Source organism: Erythrolamprus reginae, chromosome 3, assembly GCF_031021105.1.
Source record: "Erythrolamprus reginae isolate rEryReg1 chromosome 3, rEryReg1.hap1, whole genome shotgun sequence".
Classification (NCBI taxonomy): Eukaryota; Metazoa; Chordata; class Lepidosauria; order Squamata; family Dipsadidae; genus Erythrolamprus; species Erythrolamprus reginae.
In genome coordinates, this window is record NC_091952.1 from 19,172,507 (window position 1) to 19,199,948 (window position 27,442).

Sequence of the window (27,442 nt, forward strand, 5' to 3'; positions counted from 1 at the left end):
CTCCTTTCCTCAGTGGTTCATCTTCTTCCCTTTAAGCAGCTACACCAACTTTCTCCTTCCCGACGGCGGCGGCGGCTTTCCTTCGAGCAGCAGCAGCGCCGGGAACATCAGCGGCTTCCCTTTCTCATGTCACGTTCCCAGCGCTGCTGCTGCTCTAAGGAAAGCCGCCACCACCACCGTCGCCACCGCCGGGAAGGAGAAAGTTGGTGTAACTGCTTAAAGGGAAGAAGACAAACCACTGAGGAAAGGAGCCCCCCCCCCCGAAACTGCCGGTATTGCAGCTGCCCCCACCCTTACTACAGGTTGGAGTGCTTAGACCTCAGATCTTTATCCCATAGGAAATAAAGGAAATAGGGGCTGGAAACCAATTAAACCCATTTCCATTATTTCCTCTGGGATAAATTAATTCGGTACTCGACCAAATCAGTTCTCGACCACACTTCTGGAACGAATTGTGGTCGAGAACCGAGGTACCACTGTATATGAATACTGTTACCCTGAACTAAGACCCATAAATTTGATTAAATTAAAAAATATATATGAATCTAGCTGCTCTGCTTCCCAGGATAGGGTACAATGTACTGTTCTGTTTCATCTACATCTACACTCTCGAAGTAAAGGAATTCAATTTAGCAAAAGTGGAGATCGTGGAACATGTTTACAGACGATCTGTTACCGTAACAATTCTGGGACATAATGAAGAGGACCAGAGAAATAGAAATAGAATCCTTGAGCTCTATCAGCAAGAAAATTTATTTTTAATGTATTTTAAGATTATTCGCGGTCTGTGAGATAGGCAGCCATACAAATCGAATGAACAATGAGCAAACAAACAAATCACCCAATCCAAGCAAGTTTTCCAAAAGTTTGCTTCGTATACTAAGTGAGGACCAGGAATTCTTGTTCGAGTTGCTGTAGCCATACTATCGTAAGTTTTGTAACCGAGAGCTTGTTTCCTCTTTCTTTGATGCTTTATGAATTCATAACCAGATTGGTTGTTAAAACAATTAAAAAGAAAAATTCCACTTACCCATAGGGTCTTTGAATAAGAGCTGGATGTAACTGCTGCACCCCTAAGGCAAAACCTAGGGAAAAAATGATTGAAGCAAAGTTAAACTAAATCATACAACTTGGTGGCTTCTTTAACAGAGTGTAACCCAACCATATTTATTTTATTTATTTATTTATTTATTTGTCATACAAATATAGTATTGTATTGTAGTATGTTTAACATAATATAATCAGTTTCCAGTCACAATTCAAAGTGTTGGTTATGACCTATAAAGCCCTTCATGGCACCGGACCAGATTATCTCAGGGACCGCCTTCTGCTGCACGAATCCCAGCGACCAGTTAGGTCCCAGAGTGGATCTTCTCCGGGTCCCGTCAACTAAACAATGCCGCTTGGTGGGATTCTCTGTGGCGGCCCCGGCCCTCTGGAACCAACTCCCCCCAGAGATTAGAATTGCCCCCACCCTCCTTGCCTTTCGTAAGCTACTTAAAACCCACCTCTGCCGCCAGGCATGGGGGAATGGAGATGCTCTTTCCCCCTAGGCCTTTACAATTTTATGCATGGTATGTCTGTATGTATGTTTGGTTTTTGTATTAATGGGTTTTTAATCGTTTTTATTATTGGATTATTATTGTACGCTGTCTTATTATTGCTGTTAGCCGCCCCGAGTCTCCGGGAGAGGGGCGGCATACAAATCCAATAAATAATAAATAATAATAATAAATAAGTATAAAGTAGAGATAGAAAAGAAAAAGACATTAGGACAGGAATGGTAGGCACAAAGGTGCATTTATGCACGCCCCTTACAGACCTCTTAGAAAAGGGGAGAGGTCTATTGTAGATAATGTAAGGTTATCTTACATTATCTACAATAGACATCTTATCACTTTCACATGTTTAATTGTTAGTATGCACGGAGCTGTTTTGGACTGTTCTAGAAATATGTCTAATAATATTTTATGTCTTCCATTTCTTTAAAACTTTCCATCCTCTCTTACAGAACATGACTTGAGTAGAATAATGGAACTGCAGTTGATCAATCCTTCCCAAATATCTAGATGATGTTCATATTTCCATCTGTTATTGCTTTCTAATCAAGTGCCTCCAGTTTATTTATTTATTTATTTATTTATTTATTTATTTATACTGTGATTAAATTAAATTCTCTTAATGTTCACCTTGAGATTGTATTATATTTACATCTTTGTTTCCTTGTGATACACCTTCTGGAAGCAATAGTAATACACATTTAAAAATAACTGCAGTATGAACTCGTGAAGTGTTTTAACTCAAATAGGGTCTCTTCAATCTTTTTTATTTTTGGCAAAGAAAGTTTCAAAAATATCGTGAAATAGTGTGGAGATGTACTTAAATCACAGCCTAAGCTTTATAAGCATCAATTTTAATTAGGTTTTTCTTAAGTATTTACTATGTCTGAACTCCATTCATAGTTCTATAAATTGTGCATACCAACAAAAATAATTTAATTCAGCATAGTAATCAGGTTTAACTAATGTATACCATGAGAAAAGCTGGTTATGCTTTGTAGAAAAATCCATGTATTGCAGAAAACCATATTCAAAATCTGCCTAATGTTATTTTTTTCCTGTACATTTTTTAAGAAGACGATTGAAGGAGAAATTGTGCAGAACAGAGTATTATTCAGATTAAATGACTGGGTTTTTTGATAGATAAATGCAGCACTGACATGAACCTGATTTATACAAAACCACTCCTTCCTAATTTGAAAGTATTTGGCAGTAGTTTTTCAACTGTATACAGATTGAAATCATTTTCATCCTTATGCAGCAATTTCTTTCATTTTATAATACATTTAGTTTTAATGCATATTGTAAAATTGCAGCTATGTATTCAAATGTATCACACACTCTAAAATATACTTGAATATATTTTCTGTTTTTCTTTTTTTAAAAAAACAATTGAGATCTTCAGCTTACATATTTGCAGTTTCTATTCCATGTCTTACACCAGTGTTTCCCAACCTTGGCAACTTGAAGATATCTGGACTTCAACTCCCAGAATTCCCCAGCCAGCATTCACTGGCTGGGGGATTCTGGGAGTTGAAGTCCAAATATCTTCAAGTTGCCAAGGTTGGGAAACACTGTCTTACACAATGCTAGAAACTGAGGAAACAGAATCTAAATTGAAGTACAGGGCTCTGTTGCTGATTCCCATCTGCATTGTGCGAAATTCTATCTTTCCCCTCATTTTGAAATTTCCAGCCATCTTCTTGTTTTCATGAACATCACAATTTAGCATTCTACATAGGAGGGAACTTTTTATTAATGAAGTAGTAAAATAGCTGCATATACCCTAGGGCAGTGTTTCCCAACCTTGGCAACATGAAGATATTTGGACTTCAACTCCCAGAATTCCCCAGCCAGTTGCCAAGGTTGGGAAATACTGCCCTAGGGGACATAGAAACACAAGAGTTGGAAGAGGATGGGTTATTGAATCTACAAAACTCCTTCTAGTTCACACCAACAAAGAAAAGGTCAGCACTTCTCTGGGTTCACTGCACTTTCTCCAAGAAAGATGTTTCTAGCCTTCGGTTGATACCTCTGTAATTTAAATTTATTATTCTGTGTCCTGCATCCGAAACAACCCAAAAAGTTCTAATGTTCTTCTGTGTAGCAGTGATATTTGAAGAATGTAATCCCCTTGCAGTCTTGAGGTTAAACATACCCACTTCCTTCAATTCCCCCTACTGGTGCCGGTGGGTTCTCACCTTAATGATGCTAGGCCAGTGATGGTGAATCTATGACATGTGCAGTAATTGCAGCCAGTGTGGCTGGGATTGGGGTTCCATGTGCCTTGATGCGTGCACATGTGAGATTTCACTTCTGCACATGCAAAATATTGTGCGAGACTGCTCTCGTGCATGAGATTTCGCCGATTTTCGGCGGGTTTTTTTTTGCTTCTGCAAAAGAAGCAAAATTGGTGAAAATCAGTGAAATCTCATCCTCGCGCGGGATTTCACTTGCTGCACATGTGCAGAAGTGAAATCTCACACCGACGGGCGTACACACACCCTCGACGATCGCGGAGGCCATATTGGTAGCGGCCAATAAGTGGAACCCTCGCCTGGACACGTGTGTCAAAGACAGAAACATAGAAGACTGACGGTAGAAAAAGACCTCATGGTCCATCTAGTCCGCCCTTATACTATTTCCTATATTTTACCTTAGGATGGATCTATGTTTATCCCAGGCATGTTTAGATTCAGTTACTGTGGATTTACCAACCACGTCTTCTGGAAGTTTGTTCCAAGCATCTACTACTCTTTCAGTAAAATAATATTTTCTTACGTTGCTTACGTTTCCCCAACTAACCTCAGATTGTGTCCCCTTGTGCTCACTTCCCTATTAAAAACACTTCCCCCCTGAAACACCATATTGTTTTGGGTGACACACCGGCATTCCCCAACACCCAACAATTGTTTTCAGAATCACGCCAGGCTCTCAATACAATTTTTGGAGGTTGCAGAGACCACACGAGAATGGGGTGCACTTTTTGCATGGTCTCTGGTCTTTCCGGAAATGAGTTTATTTTACTTGTACAGTATTTCATTCTTGTAATTACTTGACTCTTTTTTAAATGTAATACACGATTGGACTTTAAATAAATGAATGCCAGCTGAGTCAAATTAGGTATTTTCTCAATTTTGGACCAGTGCCCAAATAAGTTCCCACTCCTCAAGCAGCATTCCAAGAAATTTAAATGGTAGCTTGGTTGCAGCCCAAAATTGTGCTAGGAAGTGTGTTCATCTACTAGTGGGGGGGAAATCAAAGGTAAGCTTGTTTTAATTTTAAGAAATTAAGTGGAAAGGTAACATGCATCAAAGCCAAGTGCCAACTCTAGCATTACCATCACTTCCAGGAATGTTCCTGGGCTCCGAAGCTTTGTTGGAAAATACACTGACAGGACTTTTAGGCTGTCTTCTCTTTGGAAGTGTGCCTGCTCTCCCCACCAGGAGAAAGAAGATGGAAGAGGAAGTGGTGCAGAGGATTCTGGGAAATTACATAAGTTGGTGGAAGCAATCCAGACAACTTGCCCTCCAAGAAACGAGTGATAGGTTATTGGTTTCACTCATTGTGGCTGCCATTTTGTGAAAGTGCTTGTGACATGAAAGAACTTATGACATGTTCTCACCAGTTCAAATTTGCACACTAACTCTGCAAGTTGTGGAAAATCAATGACAGTAATCCCTCGCTACTTCACGGTTCATCTTTCGTGGATTCGCTATTTCACGGGTTTTCAAAGGGGGCTTAAATCCTTTAAAATTTTTAAATCCATTAAAAATTCATAAAATTCTTCTACAGTACTACTGTACTGTATTAAAGAAACTGGTAGGATATCACATGCAGTTCCAGCTGAGAAACATTATAGAATGACTGTTTAATGCAAAGGGTGAGTTTTAAAAGTCCAAATACTCGTTAAATACATTTAAAAAAAAACCTTTCCTCTACTTCACGGAAATTCGTTTTTCACGGGTGGTCTTGGAACGCATCCCCTGCGAAAAACGAGGGATCACTGTATACATGCATATTTTAAAATATGCATCTCAATGGAATTTTGCCAGGTTTTCAATTTCTCTTGAACAGCAAATGAAGGATGGGCAAAGCATTGCAAACCGAACTCTCCCAAATTCAAAATACAGTGATCCCCCGCTCGTTGCGATGGTTCCGTTCCAGGACCCCCCGCAACGAGCGGGTTTTCGTGAAGTAGCGCTGCGGAAGTAAAAACACCATCTGCGCATGTGCAGATGGTGTTTTTAACTTCTGCAGCGCTAGCGAGGAGCCGAAGATTGGGGGCGGCGCGGCTGTTTTAAAACGTCACCGCCGACATGGGGGGCTCGCTAGCACCCCCCCGAACCCCCAACCCGGGTTTGGGGGGGTGCTAGTAAGCCCCCCATGTCGGCGGCGACGTTTTAAAACACCCGCGCGGCTTTCCAATCAGTCCCGAAGACAAACGCGGAAGTTTGACGTTTGTCTTCGGGACTCATTGGAAAGCTCCGATCGTTTTAAAGCAGGCGCGCCGTTCTCCGCTGACTCCTGGCGAACTTCCCGGGCGAAGGGCGAAGGGCGGGCGAGCGGGTGCTGGGGGGGGCTTCGCCCTCCCGCCAGCAAGAGGGGGAAGACCCAGGGAAGCCGCCCAGCAGCTGATCTGCCCGGCGCCATCTACGCATGCGTGCCCATAGAAAAAAGGGCACGCATGCGCAGATGGTGTTTTGACTTCCGGGTTCAAAAATCGCAAATTACCCTGTTCGCAATGGTCGGGGACGCAATAACCGGGGGATCACTGTACCCTGTTTTGAGCACAAAACAGCCCTTTCAAGTATTTTGGAAATATTTCAAGTTTGCCAGAGAGTTTCATACTCAGAACAGTAGATCCTGACGCATGTCAAAAGGGCTCAAAAAACAGTTTTGTGTCACACCTGAAACAGCTAGTTTTTAATTAAAACACAGAGATAAATTTTATGTGAAATGTTTGCTTATGCTTAGCAAGAAAACTTTATCTAAAGGAGAGTAATTTTAAAGCATCAAATTGATGAGATCATGAGGATGATGTGATAATTCCAATTCCTGCTTTCCTTCAAATGTGTCCATTTTGGATGGGATGACCAATTATGATTAAGGGGGAGAAAAGAGGATAAAGTTTGCACAAGAATGAAAAACCATCTGTCTCTTGGTCAACTGCTACAAAAGGTTGCCTAGCTTTGCTGTTTAGGTATAAATTCCAGGTGTTGGTTTTGTGAACTTTGTTCTTCCATTCCCCATCATAATTTTGGTCAAATGAGCTTCCATGTAATACTTGTTAATGCAACAGAGAAAAAGATATGTACTAAGTTAGCAGCCTTATTCATTCCTCATGGCTTTACTGAAGGCAAATCATGTCAGACTAATCTCATTGATTTCTTTGACTATGTCACAAAGGTGTTGGATGAAGGTGGTGCCGTGGATATTGCCTACCTGGACTTCAGCAAAGCCTTTGATACGGTTCCACATAAAGAGCTGATAGATAAATTAGTGAAGATTGGACTTAATCCCTGGATAGTTCAATGGATTTGCAGCTGGCTGAAGCGTAGACATCAGAGAGTTATTGTTAATGGCGAGTATTCTGAGCAGAGTCAGGTTACAAGCGGTGTGCCACAAGGGTCTGTTCTGGGTCCTATTCTTTTTAATATGTTTGTGAGTGACATAGGGGAAGGTTTGGTAGGGAAGGTTTGCCTATTTGCCGATGACTCTAAAGTGTGCAATAGGGTTGATATTCCTGGAGGCGTCTGTAATATGGTAAATGATTTAGCTTTACTAGATAAATGGTCTAAGCAATGGAAACTGCAGTTTAATGTTTCCAAATGTAAAATAATGCACTTGGGGAAAAGGAATCCTCAATCTGAGTATTGTATTGGCAGTTCAGTGTTGGCAAATACTTCAAAAGAAAAGGATTTAGGGGTAGTGATTTCTGACAGTCTCAAAATGGGTGAACAGTGCAGTCAGGCGGTAGGGAAAGCAAATAGGATGCTTGGCTGCATAGCTAGAGGTATAACAAGCAGGAAGAGGGAGATTATGATCCCACTATATAGAATGCTGGTGAGACCACATTTGGAATACTGTGTTCAGTTCTGGAGACCTCACCTACAAAAAGATATTGACAAAATTGAACGGGTCCAAAGACGGGCTACAAGAATGGTGGAAGGTCTTAAGCATAAAACGTATCAGGAAAGACTTAATGAACTCAATCTGTATAGTCTGGAGGACAGAAGGAAAAGGGGGGACATGATCGAAACATTTAAATATATTAAAGGGTTAAATAAGGTCCAGGAGGGAAGTGTTTTTAATAGGAAAGTGAACACAAGAACAAGGGGACACAATCTGAAGTTAGTTGGGGGAAAGATCAAAAGCAACATGAGAAAATATTATTTTACTGAAAGAGTAGTAGATCCTTGGAACAAACTTCCAGCAGACGTGGTAGATAAATCCACAGTAACTGAATTTAAACATGCCTGGGATAAACATATATCCATCCTAAGATAAAATACAGAAAATAGTATAAGGGCAGACTAGATGGACCAGGAGGTCTTTTTCTGCCGTCAGACTTCTATGTTTCTATGTTTCTATGTTTCTGTCCCATGTCTGTTAAACTTCATGCCAGGCTCATCTATAAAACTCAGCTCTCCAGATCGATTATCGTATTTTTCAGAGTATAAGACACACTTTTTTCCTTTCTAAAAGAAGCTGAAAATTTGGGTGTGTCTTATACTCCGAATGTAGCTTTTTTCTCCAGCCCTAACTAGGTGCTTCCTATTCCCTCCAAAGAATGTTTTTTCAAGCCCTAAGTCTTTGCAGGCTTATTTTCATTCCTACTTCCTCTGAAAAAAGCTTTTTCAGCCCTAACCAGGAGATAAAATAATATGCTGAAGTAAGGAGTAAGGAAGTTAAGATGAATACCTGATAGGTAGATTTATTTCCTTATTTTCCTCCCCCAAAAGGTGCATCTTATATCCCAGTGCATCTTATACTCTGAAAAATACGGTACACTTTATTCAGGTAACAACTTACCTAGCAGAAAGTATGATTTGACTGAATTAGCTTTCTTTTTTCTCCAAGAACAAAGTCGCACATAAACAAAAGATATGTCTACTTCAAGACTCAGAAGTCCATATATATGTATAAATCTTATGCTCCAAGATTAAAATTCTAAACTTTTCACTTCAAACTTTCTAACTCAAAAGATACGTGCTGTTCTCTTGATGGCCTGGGAGGCTCCTGATCTTATGTTTATCATCTGAGAAATGTTTTTCAAGCCGTACCAGCTTCATTCCTTACAACAGGCGGCATTCCCTACTAACAGTAAGGACAGTGCATGTTGATTTTGCTAAATATTTTATTTAAACTTAATCTCTACAACTGCACATCTCAACCCAGTGACACTGGAAGGCGAACAAGTGCTAGTTGCACAAGTGAAAACAATGCTTGGTTTCATCCCTAGCACGCTCATTAAATTATGCAAGCTAGAATCTCTCACTTATAGTCTACCTTACAATCCAACTTACTGTTGCAATGTGTCCTATCGTGAAGGACATGAAATGTGGCACTAAAAAGGATTTAGGGGTAGTGATTTCTGATAGTCTCAAAATGGGTGAACAGTGCAGTCAGGCAGTAGGGAAAGCAAGTAGGATGCTTGGCTGCATAGCTAGAGGTATAACAAGCAGGAAGAGGGAGATTGTGATCCCCTTATATAGAGCGCTGGTGAGACCACATTTGGAGTACTGTGTTCAGTTCTGGAGACCTCACCTACAAAAAGATATTGACAAAATTGAACGGATCCGAAGACGGGCTACAAGAATGGTGGAAGGTCTTAAGATAAAATGTATCAGGAAAGACTTCATGAACTCAATCTGTATAGTCTGGAGGACAGAAGGAAAAGGGGGGACATGATTGAAACATTTAAATATGTTAAAGGGTTAAATAAGGTCCAGGAGGGAAGTGTTTTTAATAGGAAAGTGAACACAAGAACAAGGGGACACAATCTGAAGTTAGTTGGGGGAAAGATCAAAAGCAACATGAGAAAATATTATTTTACTGAAAGAGTAGTAGATCCTTGGAACAAACTTCCAGCAGACGTGGTTGGTAAGTCCACAGTAACTGAATTTAAACATGCCTGGGATAAACACATATCCATCCTAAGATAAAATACAGAAAATAGTATAAGAGCAAACTAGATGGACCATGAGCTCTTTTTCTGCCATCAGACTTCTATGTTTCTATTGCAGGAAAAATGCATAAGAATCCAATTTATCCAAAACAAACCTACGAAGAATTAATGAGTCAAGATGAAAGGGAAGTTGGAGAAAGTTGTGTGATCGGATGGATCTGATGCGATTCTCAAAAACATAGAAGTGAGGCATTTGAGGAACAAAAGAGAATGTTTGAATCAATATATAGGTGTGATGGATGTAAGGATGGCTTGCAAGAATAGAAACATATAAAGGTGTAATTTAGATTTAGTTACTTTTTATTTTATTTTTATCTTTAATTTCTGTTGTTTATTACATATTACTCTTTTTCCCATGGCAGGAATAATGTTACTTATCCCCTAAAGCCATGATGGAGAACCTATGGCACACATGCCAGAAATGGGCATGAGAGTGGTCGGCTAAGTTCAGCTCCACTGAACAGGTGCGCACAATTTCCCACTGGCCAGCTGGTTTTTGGGTCTCTGCCGCACGTGTGCAGGGGCGGGGCGCATGCGGAGAGGATTGTGCACGCATTCACAGGGGTGGGGCACATGCATGGGGCATAGTGTCACATGCATGTTGCATTTTGTGGGCACGGGCATGCATTTGGGCACTGGGCCAGAAAAGGTTAGCCATCACTTCCCTAAAGGAACAGTGCAATAGGTATATATGTACATATGTAGCTCCAGCTTCTCTGGATTATTAAAAAATGGCTTAGGATGGTATGTAAACCCAGTCAGTAATGCACAAAGCTAAACCGAGATGATTAAACATGCTTATTGAAACATAGAAACATAGAAGACTGATGGCAGAAAAAGACCTCATGGTCCATCTAGTCTGCCCTTATACTATTTTCTGTATTTTATCTTAGGATGGATATATGTTTAGCCCAGGCATGTTTAACTTACTGTGGATTTATCAACCACGTCTGCTGGAAGTTTGTTCCAAGGATCTACTACTCTTTCAGTAAAATAATATTTTCTCATGTTGCTTTTGATCTTTCCCCCACCTAACTTCAGATTGTGTCCCCTTGTTCTTGGGTTCACTTTCCTATTAAAAACACTTACCTCCTGGACGTTAATTAACCCTTTAACATATTTAAATGTTTCGATCATGTCCCCCCTTTTCCTTCTGTCCTCCAGACTATACAGATTGAGTTCATTAAGTCTTTCCTGATACGTTTTATGCTTAAGACCTTCCACCATTCTTGTAGCTCGTCTTTGGACCCGTTCAATTTTGTCAATATCTTTTTGTAGGTGAGGTCTCCAGAACTGAACACAGCATTCCAAATGGGATTTCATCAGCGCTCTACACAGTGGGATCACAATCTCCCTCTTCCTGCTTGTTATACCTCTAGCTTCCCTACCGCCTGACTGCACTGTTCACCCATTTTGAGACTGTCAGAAATCACTACCCCTAAATCCTTCTCTTCTGAAGTTTTTGCTAACACAAAACTGCCAATACAATACACAGATTGTGGATTCCTTTTCCCCAAGTGCATTATTTTACATTTGGAAACATTAAACTGCAGTTTCCATTGCTTTGACCATTTATCTAGAAAAGCTAAATCATTTACCATATTGAATAATCCTTTTTTAAAAAAATACATTTTTATTGATTTTTGTAATATAAAGAATATACACAACACAAAACAGTGCACAGTGAAATGTGCTCCCGCCACCCAACAACATTCCTTCAGTCCCTCCACCTCCAGTTTGGTTTGGCTTATTGAATAATCCAGTGTTCTGTTTCATACAAAGTGATACACTTTTCAACCGCGTTGTGCAAATTACGGTTGTAGATAAGAGGTTGCATTTTGAATCCCATGGTACATCACTTTAAAACTTCTTACACAGAATGGCAGGTTATAAATATTTGAAGAAATCAATAAAGCTAGGCCAGAAAACAGGGAAACTCCATAACGATTTAGTGTAGCAACCCCCAACCTTTATGGCACCAGGGACTGGCATTGCGGAAGGCAATTTTTCCATGGATCAGGGAGGGGCACGCAACCTATTTCCCTCGTATGCGCAGTTGACAGTATGAGTATAAATTATATTTATTTATTTTTTATTTATTACTTAGATTTGTATGCCGCCCCTCTCCGAAGACTCGGGGCGGCTCACAACATGTAGAAACAAATCATAAGCAATCAGACAAATTTAAAATATTTAAATATTTAAAAAACCCCATATGCTAACAGACACACACACAGACATACCATGCATAAATTAAACGTGCCCAGGGGGAGATGTTTCAGTTCCCCCATGCCTGACGGCAAAGGTGGGTTTTAAGGAGTTTACGGAAGGCAGGAAGAGTAGGGGCAGTTCTAATCTCCGGGGGGAGTTGGTTCCAGAGGGCCGGTGCCGCCACAGAGAAGGCTCTTCCCCTGGGGCCCGCCAACCGACATTGTTTAGTTGACAGGACCCGGAGAAGGCCAACTCTGTGGGACCTAATCGGTCGCTGGGATTCGTGCGGCAGGAGGCGGTCTCGGAGATATTCTGGTCCGATGCCATGAAGGGCTTTAAAGGTCATAACCAACACTTTGAATTGTGACCGGAAATTGATCGGCAGCCAATGCAGACTGCGGAGTGATGGTGAAACATGGGCATACCTAGGTAGGCCCATGACTGCTCTCGCAGCTGCATTTTGCACGATCTGAAGTTTCCGAACACTTTTCAAAGGTAGCCCCATGTAGAGAGCTATATTATATGCTGTTTTATTACTGTTGTTAGCCGCCCCGAGTCTGCGGAGAGGGGCGGCATACAAATCCAATCAATCAATCAATAAATAAATAAATAAATAAATAAATAAATAAGCCACACCCACAGTGTGGCAGTAAAAATTTTGGTTGCCCATTACTGGTTATACATATATCAAAAGTTTGGGAAACACTGGCTTAGTGCAATGTCTGAACCTAATCTGTGGCTATTTATTGGGGCTTCTGCTGCAGTGCACCTGCATAATAGCACCTCCACTGATAGCCAAGGGAGACCGTTTGTGGCTTTGGATACGCCAAGCTTGACAACAGAAAACAAAGACTGCAGGATTTACTTGAATGCATGAGAGTGTAATAAAACTGAAGGGCCCCTTCTCAACAAAGGGGAAGAGATACGACATCATCTATCTCCAATCTACATCAGAGTCCTTTCAGCCGTTCGAAAAAGGCTTCACATCCATTTGCATCACTCAGGTGATCAAGTTCAAGTTTATTGGATTTATATGCCACCCCTCTCTGAAAACTCGGGGCGGCTAACAACAATCATGAACAATATACAATAAAATCCAATACTAAAAGCAAATTAAAACCCCTTAATATATAAAAACCAAACATACATACAAACACACCATGTTTACAGTTGTAACGGCCTAGGGGGAGAAAAAAGTCTTAATTCCCCCATGCCTGGCGGCAGAGGTGGGTTTTAAGTAGCTTATGAAAGACAAGGAGGGTGGGGGCAATTCTAATCTCTGGGGGGGAGTTGGTTCCAGAGGGCCGGGGCCGCCACAGAGAAGGCTCTTCTCCTGGGTCCCGCCAAGTGGCATTGTTTAGTTGACGGGACCCCGAGGACACAGATAAACCCCCAAGTGGCCTCAACAATTCTCTAAAAGAGTGCAAATGACCAAGCTGTCTGCAAGGAATATAAATCCTTCCATTCCCCACCATCCAAGTCAGAACTGAAGAAGCTTATTGGATGAGAAGTGAAAGGTCTTCAAAAGAAAAAAAACCCTCAGAAAGCAGAGTTGCTTCTTGAAAAAAGAGGGTTAGAGCTCTGTACTGGATTATCTATACTGAAGTCCATATAAAACAGTGTTTCTCAACTTTGGCAGGCGTTAAGATGGGGAATTCTGGGAGTTGACGTTCACCCACTTTGAAATTGCCAAGGTTGAGAAACGCTGGCCTGGAAGATGAAATAACTTAAATGACGTTAAGAGAAGAGCTATTGGCCTCACCAGTTTGAATACTCCTTGGCTTTGCTCCCAGATAGGCGAGGTTGACGTTTGCTTTCCGCCCATCAATGATGGGATTGGGATCTTTACAGGCTCTTTCAGCTGCAGCTCTGTCAGTCATGGTGACCTGGAAAGAAGCAGACAATTTCCCTTTGTAGAAATGCAGACCAGGCACAGATTTTGTTTTAGAAATGCGTAGCGCAACTTCACCCCAAATGGACCCGACAGGCATAATATATGCAACAATGAAAAACAAGGTGCAGGAAAAGCAACCTTAAAATTAAAAGCATAACCGGTTTTACGTTAGATAAATGTAAAATTTACATTTTTTTTACAGTGTTAGCATGGTGTTTGTTGTGGTTAGCTCTGGCCCAGCTCCTGCCCCAAGGACTGTGGATGTTGCAGGCCTGTTTTGCCCCCGATGGAATCTGCTGATGAAGGCTCCTCTGACCAAGAAGACATGAGTGGCAGGGAGGAGGAGAGTGTGGCAGACAGCTCAGAAAGAGATCAATTATCTAGCTCCTCCTTGGATTCAGAACAAGAGTTAATGATATAGCTACGCATGCGAAGAGCGATGCATAGGCAACAACAACTGAGAGATTATTATCAAAGAAAATGAGGCCACCTGTGGTTGGGTGGGGCTGTGGTAATTATTGAGGCTGCTATAAATAGCAGCCTGTGGTTTTGGCCATTGTGGAGGATTATCTGATCGTTGTGTTTCGTGACTGCTTTACTGACTTTGACCTTTTGTGTGCTGATTTTTCTCCACTTTGAAACTAAACCAGAGCAAAGTGTGTTTCACTTTGTGAAAGAAGAAGGACTGTGAATTGCCTCACAGCTGCAAGCTAAGTATCGCAGAACTGATAAGGGACTTGTACAAATTACCAGTTTGTTTGGAGACGAGTGCTCTCTGCTATACCAAAAGAGGGCTTAGTTTAAGTGAATTTTCATTACAAACGTTGTTTTGAATTTTCAAACGTGTGTGTGTCTGAAATTTCTAGCTGTGAATTTTTGGGAGAAGTCTACCAGAGAGTCCGACAGAACAGTGTTGCTAAAAATCTTGCCAAGAATAGTAGTCCAGGAAGTCACTAGGAGTCAACACTCAGAAGTCTGACGGCAGAAAAAGACCTCATGATCCATCTAGTCTGCCCTTATACTATTTTCTGTATTTTATCTTAGGATGGATATCTGTTTATTCCAGGCATGTTTAAATTCAGTTACTGTGGATTTACCAACCACGTCTGCTGGAAGTTTGTTCCAAGGATCTACTACTCTTTCAGTAAAATAATATTTTCTCATGTTGCTTTTGATCTTTCCCCCAACTAACTTCAGATTGTGTCCCCTTGTTCTTGTGTTCACTTTCCTATTAAAAACACTTCCCTCCTGGACCTTATTTAACCCTTTAACATATTTAAATGTTTCAAATGTCCCCCCCCTTTTCCTTCTGTCCTCCAGACTATACACATTGAGTTCATTAAGTCTTTCCTGATACGTTTTATGCTTAAGACCTTCCACCATTCGTGCAGCCCGTTTTTGGACCCGTTCAATTTTGTCAATATCTTTTTGTAGGTGAGGTCTCCAGAACTGAACACAGTATTCCAAATGTGGTCTCACCAGCACTCTATATAGCGGGATCATAATCTCCCTCTTCCTGCTTGTTATACCTCTAGCTATGCAGCCAAGTATCCTGCTTGCTTTCCCTACCGCCTGACTGCACTGTTCACCCATTTTGAGACTGTCTGAAATCACTACCCCTAAATCCTTTTCTTCTGAAGTTGTCGCTAACACAGAACTGCCAATACAATACTCAGATTGAGGATTCCTTTTCCCCAAGTGCATTATTTTACATTTGGAAACATTAAACTGCAGTTTCCATTGCTTTGACCATTTATCTAGTAAAGCTAAATCATTTACCCTATTATAGACGCCTCCAGGAATATCAACCCTATTACACACTTTAGAGTCATCGGCAAATAGGCAAACCTTCCCTACCAAACCTTCCCCTATGTCACTCACAAACATATTAAAAAGAATAGGACCCAGAACAGACCCTTGTGGCACACCGCTTGTAACCTGTCCCTGCTCAGAATACTCGCCATTAACAATAACTTTCTAATGTCTACGCTTCAGCCAGCTGCAAATCCATTGAACTATCCAGGGATTAAGTCCAATCTTCACTAATTTATCTATCAGCTCTTTATGTGGAACCGTATCAAAGGCTTTGCTGAAGTCCAGGTAGGCAATATCCACGGTACCACCTTCATCCAAGGTAGGCAATATCCACGGCACCACCTTCACTCAGAGCACACATCCCTCCCTGACTGTACTAGATTAAGTATCCTCCACTGGGTAGGTCTGAGGAACAGCAAATTGCTTCATTATTCATTCCGAGACACAAGTTCCCCCAGCAGGACAAGAAAGCGAAACTTTTATTCGTTGGAACTTTACAGTTGCATGGGGTGAGGTAAGAGTTCATTTGCTGGTCAGGAAACTGAGCCTCACCTGCTGTTGCTCTTAACAACAGATTTCCTCTTTGCAATCTTTTTTTCCCCCTTTCTTTTGTCAGGAGTTTTAAGAAAACAATCAGAACAAGGGAAGGGGGTGGACTGTATGAAAAGCCTTTAGCTACAATCCCCAGCATCTTTTAAGAAGGCTTGTGGGATGCGGGGGAGGAATGCTCCTTTTTGAATTCTTAGCAAACTGACACTCTTTGCAGAACACACCAAAATCCAGAAGGCTCCAACTTTGGCAACTTTTAAGAGTTGCAGACTTGAACTCCCACCTTCAAGACTTGTAGTTTAATTCCCAACTTTAAAACTTGTAGACTTTAACTCCCAACTTTAAAACTTGTAGACTTTAACTCCCAACTTTAAGACTTGTAGACTTCAACTCCCAACTTTAAGACTTGTAGACTTGAACTCCCAACTTTAAGACTTGTAGACTTGAACTCCCAACTTTAAGACTTGTAGACTTTAACTCCCAACTTTAAAACTTGTAGACTTTAACTCCCAACTTTAAGACTTGTAGACTTTAACTCCCAACTTTAAGACTTGTAGACTTTAACTCCCAACTTTAGGACTTGTAGACTTGAACTCCCAACTTTAAGACTTGTAGACTTGAACTCCCAACTTTAAGACTTGTAGACTTTAACTCCCAACTTTAAGACTTGTAGACTTTAACTCCCAACTTTAAGACTTGTAGACTTTAACTCCCAACTTTAAAACTTGTAGACTTTAACTCCCAACTTTAAGACTTGTAGACTTTAATTCCCAACTTTAAGACTTGTAGACTTTAACTCCCAACTTTAGGACTTGTAGACTTGAACTCCCAACTTTAAGACTTGTAGACTTTAACTCCCACCTTCAAGACTTGTAGTTTAATTCCCAACTTTAAGACTTGTAGACTTTAACTCCCAACTTTAAGACTTGTAGACTTGAACTCCCAACTTTAAGACTTGTAGACTTTAACTCCCAACTTTAAAACTTGTAGACTTGAACTCCCAACTTTAAGACTTGTAGACTTTAACTCCCACCTTCAAGACTTGTAGACTTTAACTCCCACCTTCAAGACTTGTAGTTTAATTCCCAACTTTAAAACATGTAGACTTTAACTCCCAACTTTAAGACTTGTAGACTTTAACTCCCAACTTTAAGACTTGTAGACTTGAACTACCAACTTTAAGACTTGTAGACTTTAACTCCCAACTTTAAAACTTGTAGACTTTAACTCCCAACTTTAAGACTTGTAGACTTTAATTCCCAACTTTAAGACTTGTAGACTTGAACTCCCAACTTTAAGACTTGTAGACTTTAACTCCCAACTTTAAGACTTGTAGACTTTAACTCCCAACTTTAAGACTTGTAGACTTTAACTCCCACCTTCAAGACTTGTAGTTTAATTCCCAACTTTAAAACATGTAGACTTTAACTCCCAACTTTAAGACTTGTAGACTTGAACTCCCAACTTTAGGACTTGTAGACTTGAACTCCCAACTTTAAGACTTGTAGACTTGAACTCCCACCTTCAAGACTTGTAGTTTAATTCCCAACTTTAAGACATGTAGACTTTAACTCCCAACTTTAGAACTTGTAGACTTTAACTCCCAACTTTAAGACTTGTAGACCTGAACTCCCAGAATTCCTCAAAGCTGGCTGAGGAATTCTGGGAGTTGAAGTCCACAAGTCTTAAAGTTGCTAAAGTTGGAGACCCCTGCTTAAATCAAATCAGTTGTGGGATGAAACACACAATTGCCTAACCTCTGTCAGCGGTGGAGTGGGAGTGAGTTTATTTTAATCCGGCAACAGCCTTGAGTTTGTCAGGGTGAAGCTATATTCATCTGATCAGTTACATTGTATGAACATTATTTCCTCAATCAAAAGTAGGCTATTTTCCAACCCTCATCCAGTCGTTTCTGCTAAGACAGCATGCTGGCTGGGGAATCCTGGGAGTTGAAGTCCATGCATCTTAAAGTTTCGAAGGTTGAGAAACACTGTGATAAGAAGAGTTGGCAATGTGCACTGTCTGAACACAAAGCAGCTTTTATGTTATTGAACTTTCTGTCAAGACCATAAATCAGCCAGGAGTCATCCGTCTCAAGCATTGATTGACTCAACAGTCAAGGTCAAGCCATGCCTATTGGGAAGAGGTATTTGATGAGGAGTGATAAAACATTGCCAATAATGAACAAACACAATGTTGGATAAATTAGCAGGCATTTCATGAAGAAAACAGATGAGGACTCTGTACTCTCATTGAATGGAATGGAATGGAATAGAATAGAATTTTATTGGCCAAGTGTGATTGGACACACAAGGAATTTGTCTTGGTGCATATGCTCCCAGTGTACATAAAAGAAAAGATACATTCGTCAAGAATCAATTCTGGGAGTTGAAGTCCACAAGTCTTAAAGTTGCCAAGATTGGAGACCCCTACTTAAATCAAATCAGTTGTGGGACGAGTCACACAATCACCAAATCTCAGCAGTGGAGTGGGAGTGAGTTTATTTTAACCCCCCCCTCCCCCGAAATTTGTCAGGGTTAAGCTTAATGATAGCCCAGGAACAAATAAGCCTTTATTTTAGCAGATGGTCTCATGAGTATGAAGACCATCGTGACTCACAGAGAATAATAAAAAATAATAATCAATAATAAAAGAGAATAAGAGAAAATAAGAGAATAATAGAAAAGAGAATAATTAAAAAATAAATAATAATTAATAAAGAAACCATTAGAATAAAGAAACCATTTACCGAGACAGCCTTCAGCAACGCCATCTTAGATATCAGGTGTCAAACTTCACTGAGGGACGCATGTGGGCTGTGGTTGACCTCAGGGGGGTATTGGGGGGCATGGCCAACTGGATGGCTATGGCCAACTGGGTCTGTGTGGCCAGCTTGACACCACTCCCCAAACTGCTGGCATATTTCCTCTTTGCATTAGATAGACCAGGCTGAAGCTATGCTGGTCCGATCATTCTTTGCACTGGGTAGAGTGGGTCGAAGCCACGCTGGCCCGATCTTTCCTCTTAGAATTGGGTAGATCAGGATGGCCCCACGGACCAGATCCAACCACATTGCAGGCCGAATCCAGCCCGCAGGACTTGAGTTTGACACCCTTGCACTATGTCAACTTTTGATCCAGCTACTGGGGCTATAAGCTGCAGAACTAAGACATCTGACCAGGTTACATGCTATGTGCATAAGGTCAACAGAGAAGATATAGAACAACATTGATAAAATTGATAAAATTGAACGGGTCCAAAGACGGGCTACAAAAATGGTGGAAGGTCTTAAGCATAAAATAACTTATTATTATTATTATTATTATTATTATTATTATTATTATTATTAATTAGATTTGTATGCCGCCCATCTCCATAGACTCGGGGCGGCTTACAGCAATGATAAAAACAATGTATAACAAATCTAATATTTAAAATCTCTTTAAAAAAAATCTTATTTAAAAAGCAAGACATACACACAAAGATACCATGCATAAACTATATAGGCCTGGGGGAGATATCTCATTTCCCCCATGCCTGAGGGCAGAGGTGGGTTTTGAAGAGTTTACGAAAGGCAAGGAGGGTGGGGGCAATTCTAATCTCCGGGGGGAGTTGGTTCCAGAGGGTCGGGGCCGCCACAGAAAAGGCTCTTCCCCTGGCTCCCGCCAGACAATATTGTTTAGTTGACGGGACCTGGAGCAGGTCAACTCTGTGGGACCTAATTGGTCGCTGGAATTCGTGCGGCAGGAAAGACGTAATGAACTCAGGAAAGATGTAATGAACTCAATCTGTATAGTCTGGAGGAGAGAAGGGAAAGGGGGGGGACATGATCGAAACATTTACATATGTTAAAGGGTTAAATAAGGTTCAGGAGGAAAATGTTTCTAACAGGAAAGTGAACACAAGAACAAGGGTGCATAATCTGAGGTTAGTTGGGGGAAAGACCAGAAGCAACATGAGAAAATATTATTTTACTGGAAGAGTAGTAGATGATTGGAACAAACTTCCAGCAGACGCGGTTGGTAAATCCACAGTAACTGAATTTAAACATGCCTGGGATAAACATATATCCATCCTAAGATAAAATACAGGAAATAGTATAAGGGCAGACTAGATGGACCATGAGGTCTTTTTCTGCCGTCAATCTTCTATGTTTCTATGTTTCTAACATGGGAGAAGTGATCAACAAGGATATTGCAGTCTGCTTCTCCTTCCTAATTCAGCATGCTTCCACATCTAACTACATCTTCTTTCCCGTAATAACAACTCTCTGAGAAGTCTAACAGCAGCATCCAAGGCTACATTCTGTCTCCTGCACATTCCAAGCAACCCATGCCTACAGATGTGCATCTCCACAATTTGTACCCTTCTCACGCATGGAAGAACCAGTCTCTTGCCCTTTGACACTGATGACTGACTGAGAGCATTTGCTACATAAAAAGATTTCAGGGACAGTCACAACACAGCATAGGGAAGCACATTCTTTGCAAGTGCTGCTCGCAAAACATTGTTGTTCTATCCTAGGATATTCCATGTCATCATACATTTCATGCCTTCTTGCTTTTGAGTTTTTCCCCAGAAACTCAGCCAGCGCTCAGTGCATTTAGCCTCATTGAAAAATTTAGGTTTCAAAAATAATAAGAGAAAAAAATGAGGGTATAAAGGCGCAAGCAACCAATATATATAAATTGCTAGTGCAGCCAGATGGGGACACGATTCAAGGATTGACTAAATGGTGGCAAAATGAGATACAAGTAGAGGTACAAGAGATGGAAAATATAGTAGAAAATATAAGGAAAATTAAAAATACAAGAATCAGGGAAATGAGAAGGAAAATATTACATAAGTGGTATTTTACTCCCTTTCAACTTGCACACTTTCAGCAGAATGTCAGGGGGAATTGTTGGCATGGGTGTCAAGATAAAGGAGTGTTTATGCATATGTTTTGGGAATGCCCGATAGTGCAGGAATTTTGGCAAAAAGTGAAAGTGGATATCAATAGAATGCTAAATATACAATGGACACTCACTAAGGAAATGGCAGTACTAGTTAAAAGTAATGCGATGGGAGAATTTAGAGAAATAAAACAAGCAGCAATAGAAAGCGCTCAGGCAGTAATAGTTTTGGGTTGGAAGGATGCCACAAAATGGACAATGCAAAATTGGTATAGGTACATGGTGGACCATATTCAATTTGAAATTATGGATAAAAGGATAAATTCAGATAATGAAACTGAATTGGGACAACTGATGGGACGGTGGGTAAGACGATATATTATGAGCAGAATCCGAGACCAAGCTACAAGAAATAAATTGGAATCACTCTATAATATGTAAATAGATATATTGCTCTTGGGTCAAGTGGATTATATAAGAAACACCCCCGATTTGGTGGTGGGGAATGTGTGTGTGTCTGGGTGGTGGGCACATTTCACTATGCACTGTTTTATGTTGTGTGTATATTAAACTTGTTAAAAATTAATAAAAATAATTTTAAAAAAAGAAAAGAAAAATGTAGGTCTCCTATCAAACTGCAGGTTCTGGAGAATTTCATTCTTGCTTTCCACATTCCGGTAAGTCTATCAATAAGACACTCTTTTGCTTGGCCTTTGACTGCAATACTCACAATAAAGGTAAATATGGTCAGTGCTAATAATGATGTGAAAATATAATGACAGCAATATCATTATAACATAACGATATAATGACCTTTCAGGTGTTATGATGTCAAGGAAGAAGCAGATGAAGTTATAGACCAGAGGGTCTTCAAGACTTGTGGACTTCAGCTCCCAGTGAGAGTTGAAGTCCACGAGTCTTAAAATTGCCAAGTTTAGGGACTCCTGTTGTAGACTTAAAACTGATCAAGGAAGAAGGAAAGGGTAAGACTTTGTAGTCATTTCTGTAAGCAGATTTGGAAGTTTGAGAGAATGTGAACAGGTGTGCTCACAAAATGGCTGCTACAGGCAGGGGTCCTGCCTGTTTAAAACATTATTATCAAGGTGGACATGTCCAGTCACAAAACACTGATTTACCAAGAAGGTAAACAGCCAAAGATACCCCTTGCCAAGAAGGTAAACAGCCAAAGATACCCCTTGCCAAGAAGGTAAACAGCCAAAGATACCCCTTGCTATTCTCTTTACTATATAATCTTACATTGATATTTTTGCCTTTGCTAGGCAAAAAAGATCAACATACAGATGGCACCCTTCCAAAGAAATCACAGGGCAAAGAAAACTTAAATTTTAAAAATATTTTCTAGGAATGCTCAGGGGAAATCCAGAGACATTCTTGTAAATAAATATACCAGAGGCCGATGTTTATAATATAGCTACTTTCCATTCAGTTTCTCCATATAGTTAAATCCATTAACAGATTTCATACTACATGCCCTGGATTGGATCAAAAGAAAGTGACAGTATTTGTGTTGGCTGACTGCAATTGTTTTACATAGTGAATTAAAGGGAAAAAGAGCTTAAATGTGTTCTGCATGTGTTTGTGCCTCATTTTTGATGCATTTTAATCTGCAAATTGATTTTAGGATATCTCAGTGCTTCCTTAGTCATGCTTTAATTATCAAAAAAATAGTCAGCAATTCCCATTGTTACTCTTTCTTTGGAATTAAACTGAAGTATGATATACTGTATGTATATGTTCCTTCCTCTCTGGCAAAGCTTTGTATTGGCTGTTCATCACTTCCTACACTTCTTCCCTTCTCCAATAATCAGATTTAGCATCTTCCTCCCTTCTGACTGTTGGTTATATTTCCTTCTTTCCCAGGGAGAAAAGGAAAAAAGCATTCAATAGCAAACTTTTATTCTAATACTCAGTAGCTATTAAGTGTCCATTCTTCATATTGTCCAGCTAGGTGAGAATACCTGAACATAAGAACATAAGAAGAGCCATGCTGAATCAGGCCAAAGCCCATCGAGTCTGTTCTGCCGGGCTCTATGGTATGAGTCTCCCGAAAATTCAAGGGTACAAATTTCAGACACACACACACTTGAAAGTTCAAAAACAATGTTCTTTATCACAAAAATTCAAAAGAAACAAAGCACCCTTTTTGTATTGCAAAGAGCCCTCATCCCAAAACAACCTGGTAGTCTGTACAATCCCCTTAATCAGTCCTTAAGTACTTAGCTAGCAGCTGTGAAGGAACGTCACAGCCCTCCTTCTTCCACAAGTGAAACACACACACTTTGCTCTGCTTTGGTTTCAAAGACGTGAAAAATCAACAAACAAAGTCCGGGAAACAGAAAGACATGGTCCTGAAGAACAACGATCAGATAATCTTCCACAACAGCCAAGCCCGCACGCTGCTATTTATATCAGCAGCTCTAATTACTGGAGCCCCACCCAAACACAGGTGGCCTCTCTTATCTCCTGTAATATTTCTTAAATTGGTCTCTTCGATGCATAATTCTGCGCATGCGAGGGTCTAACACTTCCTCATCCAAATCGACCGAAGATAATGGAGATTGGCTTCCTGGGCTGTGTGCCAAAACCCCCTCTTCCAAGTCACCCCCACCTTCTTCTTTGTCCGAGAAAACTGCACTACCTGACTCTGTCGACAATAAAACAGGCCTATGACATGTTGATGTTTTCCCTGCATCCACCTCCACATTCCTTGGGGCAGGAGCTGGGCCAGAGCCAACCACAACAGAGTCCAGCATTCTGTGTCACACAGTGGCCCACCAATTGTCCATGGGGGTCTTGTGCAGAAAGAGAAGGCAAGACCCTCCCTTTCCCCTGACCCACCAACAAAGAGCACCCAAGGGAATCCTGCCTGCCTCAACCAACTTAGAGGTGGCACTTGGACATCCATTTCCAAAATAACCTGGTTATTTTGGCCAACCTCAAAAAGCTAAGATAATATTTGGGTGGGAGACTATTAGGAAATCTACGGTAAGTTGTAGATTTTTCAAGGTGAAAATATATCCTAGAAAGCAGAGGTAGGATTACTCCTGTACCTCCCAAACAAACTTGATTCAAATAAGGTTTCCTGTATTTGCTTATATACAGTGTTCCCTCGATTTTTGCGGGGGATGCGTTCCGAGACTGCCCGCGAAAGTCGAATTTCCGCGAAGTAGAGATGCGGAAGTAAATACACCATTTTTGGCTATGAACAGTATCACAAGCCACCCCTTAACACTTTAAACCCCTAAATTACCATTTCCCATTCCCTTAACAACCATTTACTCACCATTATTACTGGTACTCACCATTGAATAAGACACTTAGTGATTCTGACATTTATAAACATAATTATTTATTAACAATAATTATTTTTTTGTGATAAAAATGCTGATTGGCCGAGAAACCATCGGGCAGGAAAAACCATGGTATAGAAAAAAACCATGAAGTATTTTTTAATTAATATTTTTTTAAAAACCGTGGTATAGGCTATTCACGAAGTTCGAACCCGCGAAAATCGAGGGAACACTGTACTTGAAAGGACATACATATCACCTTCCCCAAATGAACATCTCATGGCATACAGAGTTTCTACCTCACCATAGTGTCTAAATACTTTCCTAAGATTAATTCCCTGGAAGCTCCACAATGTAAGGATACAACAGTAATATACAAGCAGTTGCCATTCAATCTCTCCACCATTTTGAAAGATTCGGAACTCACTTTGGAGACAGTTTTTGTTTCCTATCCTATAATTGTTTGAAAGTGGAAAATGGTTAAGAGCCACTACAGGCAAGGAACCTATCTATATTCAGTATAGCCTTGTATCCACAAAAATGTCATGGCTTTAGAATGGACAGTTGTGAGATATGGAAGAACAACATCACCAATGTTTACAAAACTGGAATACAACTGCATCAAGGAGGATATAAACTCATCCCGTCTCACAAAAACATAATTTCAATTGCTCAGAGATCAAGGAAAGCAAGCACCAATTTACAGTTACATCTCTATTTTTCAAGAGAAGGAATGTACCGATTTCCAAGAGAATGCCAACTACAATGAATCCACCTTTGGTGTTATCACAATCTTTGCCCAATTTTGAGGCCCATTGATCCATCATCCTACCATTCTGCACAATGAATTCAGTTGCTATCTGAAACATTAGAAGAAATTTCTTCATAAGACTATATTTCAGAAGATAATTTCCCCACAGAAGATGAGCCAAATACAGTGTTCCCTCGATTTTCGCGGGTTCGAACTTCGCGAAAAGTCTATACCACGGTTTTTCAAAAATATTAATTAAAAAATACTTCACGTTTTTTCCCCCTGTACCACGGTTTTTCCTGCCGGATGACGTCTTATGTCATCACCAAACTTTCATCCGCCTTTAATAAATATTTTTTTAAAATAAACTTTAATAAATACACATGGTGAGTAATAATCTAAATGGTTGCTAAGGGAATGGGAAATTGTAATTTAGGGGTTTAAACTGTTAAGGGAAGGCTTGTGTTACTGTTCATAGCCAAAAATAGTGTACAGTGATCTCTCGGTTAGCGCGGGGGTTACGTTCCAAGACCTCCCGCGCTAACCGATTTCCGCGTTATACTGGATGCGGAAGTAAAAACCACCATCTGCGCATGTGCGCCATTTTTTTCATGGCCGCACATGTGCAGATGGTGGAGTTTGCGTGTGGGCGGCGGGGAAGACCAAGGGAAGATTCCTTCAGCCGCCCAACAGCTGATCTGCTCCGCAGCGCGGAAGCAGCAAGGAGCCGAAGATGGGGTAAAGGCAAAGGGGAAACCCCATCTTCGGCTCCTCGCTGCTGCCGCGCTGCGGAGCGGATCAGGTGTTGGGCGGCTGAAGGAACCTTCCCTTGGTCTTCCTGCCGCCCAGGCAAAGGGGAAACTCCAAGATCGCTTGCCGCTTTGCAGCTTGGAGCCTTGCTTCGCCTCCTTCGCTGCAATAGGCAAGCGGCAAGCGATCTTGAGAAAGAGAGAGAAAGGAGGGCGACTTGCCAGTCCACGCCCCCCTGGATGAACAGCCTCGCATGGCCCCAGCGCCGGGCTCCGCTGTTGCCTCCGCCCCCATTCGGCTCTGCAGCTGAGAGGCCTTCCCGGCAGAGCCCTCCCCAACAGCTCCCGCTGCCAGCGCAAAAAAGAAAAGAAAAAGAAATCCCCAAAAGAGGCAGGCACAAAGCAGGGGCACAAGGGGAGCTGCCCGGCAGAGGTTGCTTTTTTTCTTCTCGTGGGCAAGTGGAGGGGGGGAGAGAGAAGGGAGGAAGAGAGTGTGAGAGAGGAAGAAAGAGAGAGAGAAATGATAGAAAAAAGGGGAGAAAAAAGAGAAATGAGAAAATGATTGAAGCATAGTGACAGGAAAGAAAGAGAAAGAGACAGAGAAGTGACTCTTGGTGATGACGTATGACGTCATCGGGTGGGAAAAACCGTGGTATAGCAAAAAAACCGTGGAGTATTTTTTAATTAATATTTTTTGAAAAACCGCGTTGCAGCGTTTCGCACTAATCGAGACCGTGCTAATCGAGGGATCACTGTATTTACTTTCGCATCTCTACTTCGCGGAAATTCGACTTTCGCGGGCGGTCTCGGAACGCATCCCCAGCAAAAATTGAGGGAACACTATATTTCTATTTATTCAGAAGCTTAGTAGACCAGCAAACTGTCGTACTGTTGTCCATTAAGTCTCCTTTCTATTATTGTGGACAATAATTCTGATCTAATATTAAATGGAACCTAGCAAGACTATAAACAGCGTTTTTGAACTCAACTCTTTAGATCTGGAGAACTGCTTCTGATCCCCAAAGAATCTTCAAGAACAGCAATTGCTGAATCTAACCGTTCACTTTCTATTCCGTTTAAAATTGGCAGCCAACTATGTTCACCAATTCTCTCCTCTACCCCACCCGCATCAATGATTCATCGTACCTCTGTTATGCCAACCACAGGCACTTTTGAAACACATTCTCTAGAGACCCATTTCAATCGGTTTCAGAAAACTTGAAAAAGACGGTTGCAGCTCTGGGGATGTTTAATGCACGATGTATTCCTTCTCAGGTTTTACATGTTATGAACTTTCAGCAGGTAGGAAGGAGGGAGGAATGGAACGGAACAGAACAGAACAGAACAGAACATAATTCTTTATTGGCCAAGTGTGATTGGACACACAAGGGTGATTGGGCACCAAAGACAAATTCCTTTTTTTAAAAAAAAATATTCACATATAAAGCAATGGTACAATTTAGAAAGAACAATAAAAATACAAATAGAAAAGAGAAGAAAGAAGATAAAAAAAACAA

The 27,442-nt window shown here is 40.8% G+C and overlaps 1 protein-coding gene across 1 annotated transcript in view; it reads right to left on the reverse strand.

Annotated features, from left to right (window-relative positions):
• RBM38 (RNA binding motif protein 38) overlaps nt 1-27,442 on the reverse strand; it is a 79,291-nt gene that overhangs the window by 48,754 nt on the left and 3,095 nt on the right. The window contains exons 2-3 of the mRNA XM_070744567.1: nt 13,724-13,847; nt 1,031-1,085 (exon numbers count right to left, since the gene is read on the reverse strand). Of these exons, the coding sequence (XP_070600668.1) occupies nt 1,031-1,085; nt 13,724-13,847 (179 nt within the window). The remainder of the gene's footprint in view (nt 1-1,030; nt 1,086-13,723; nt 13,848-27,442) is intronic.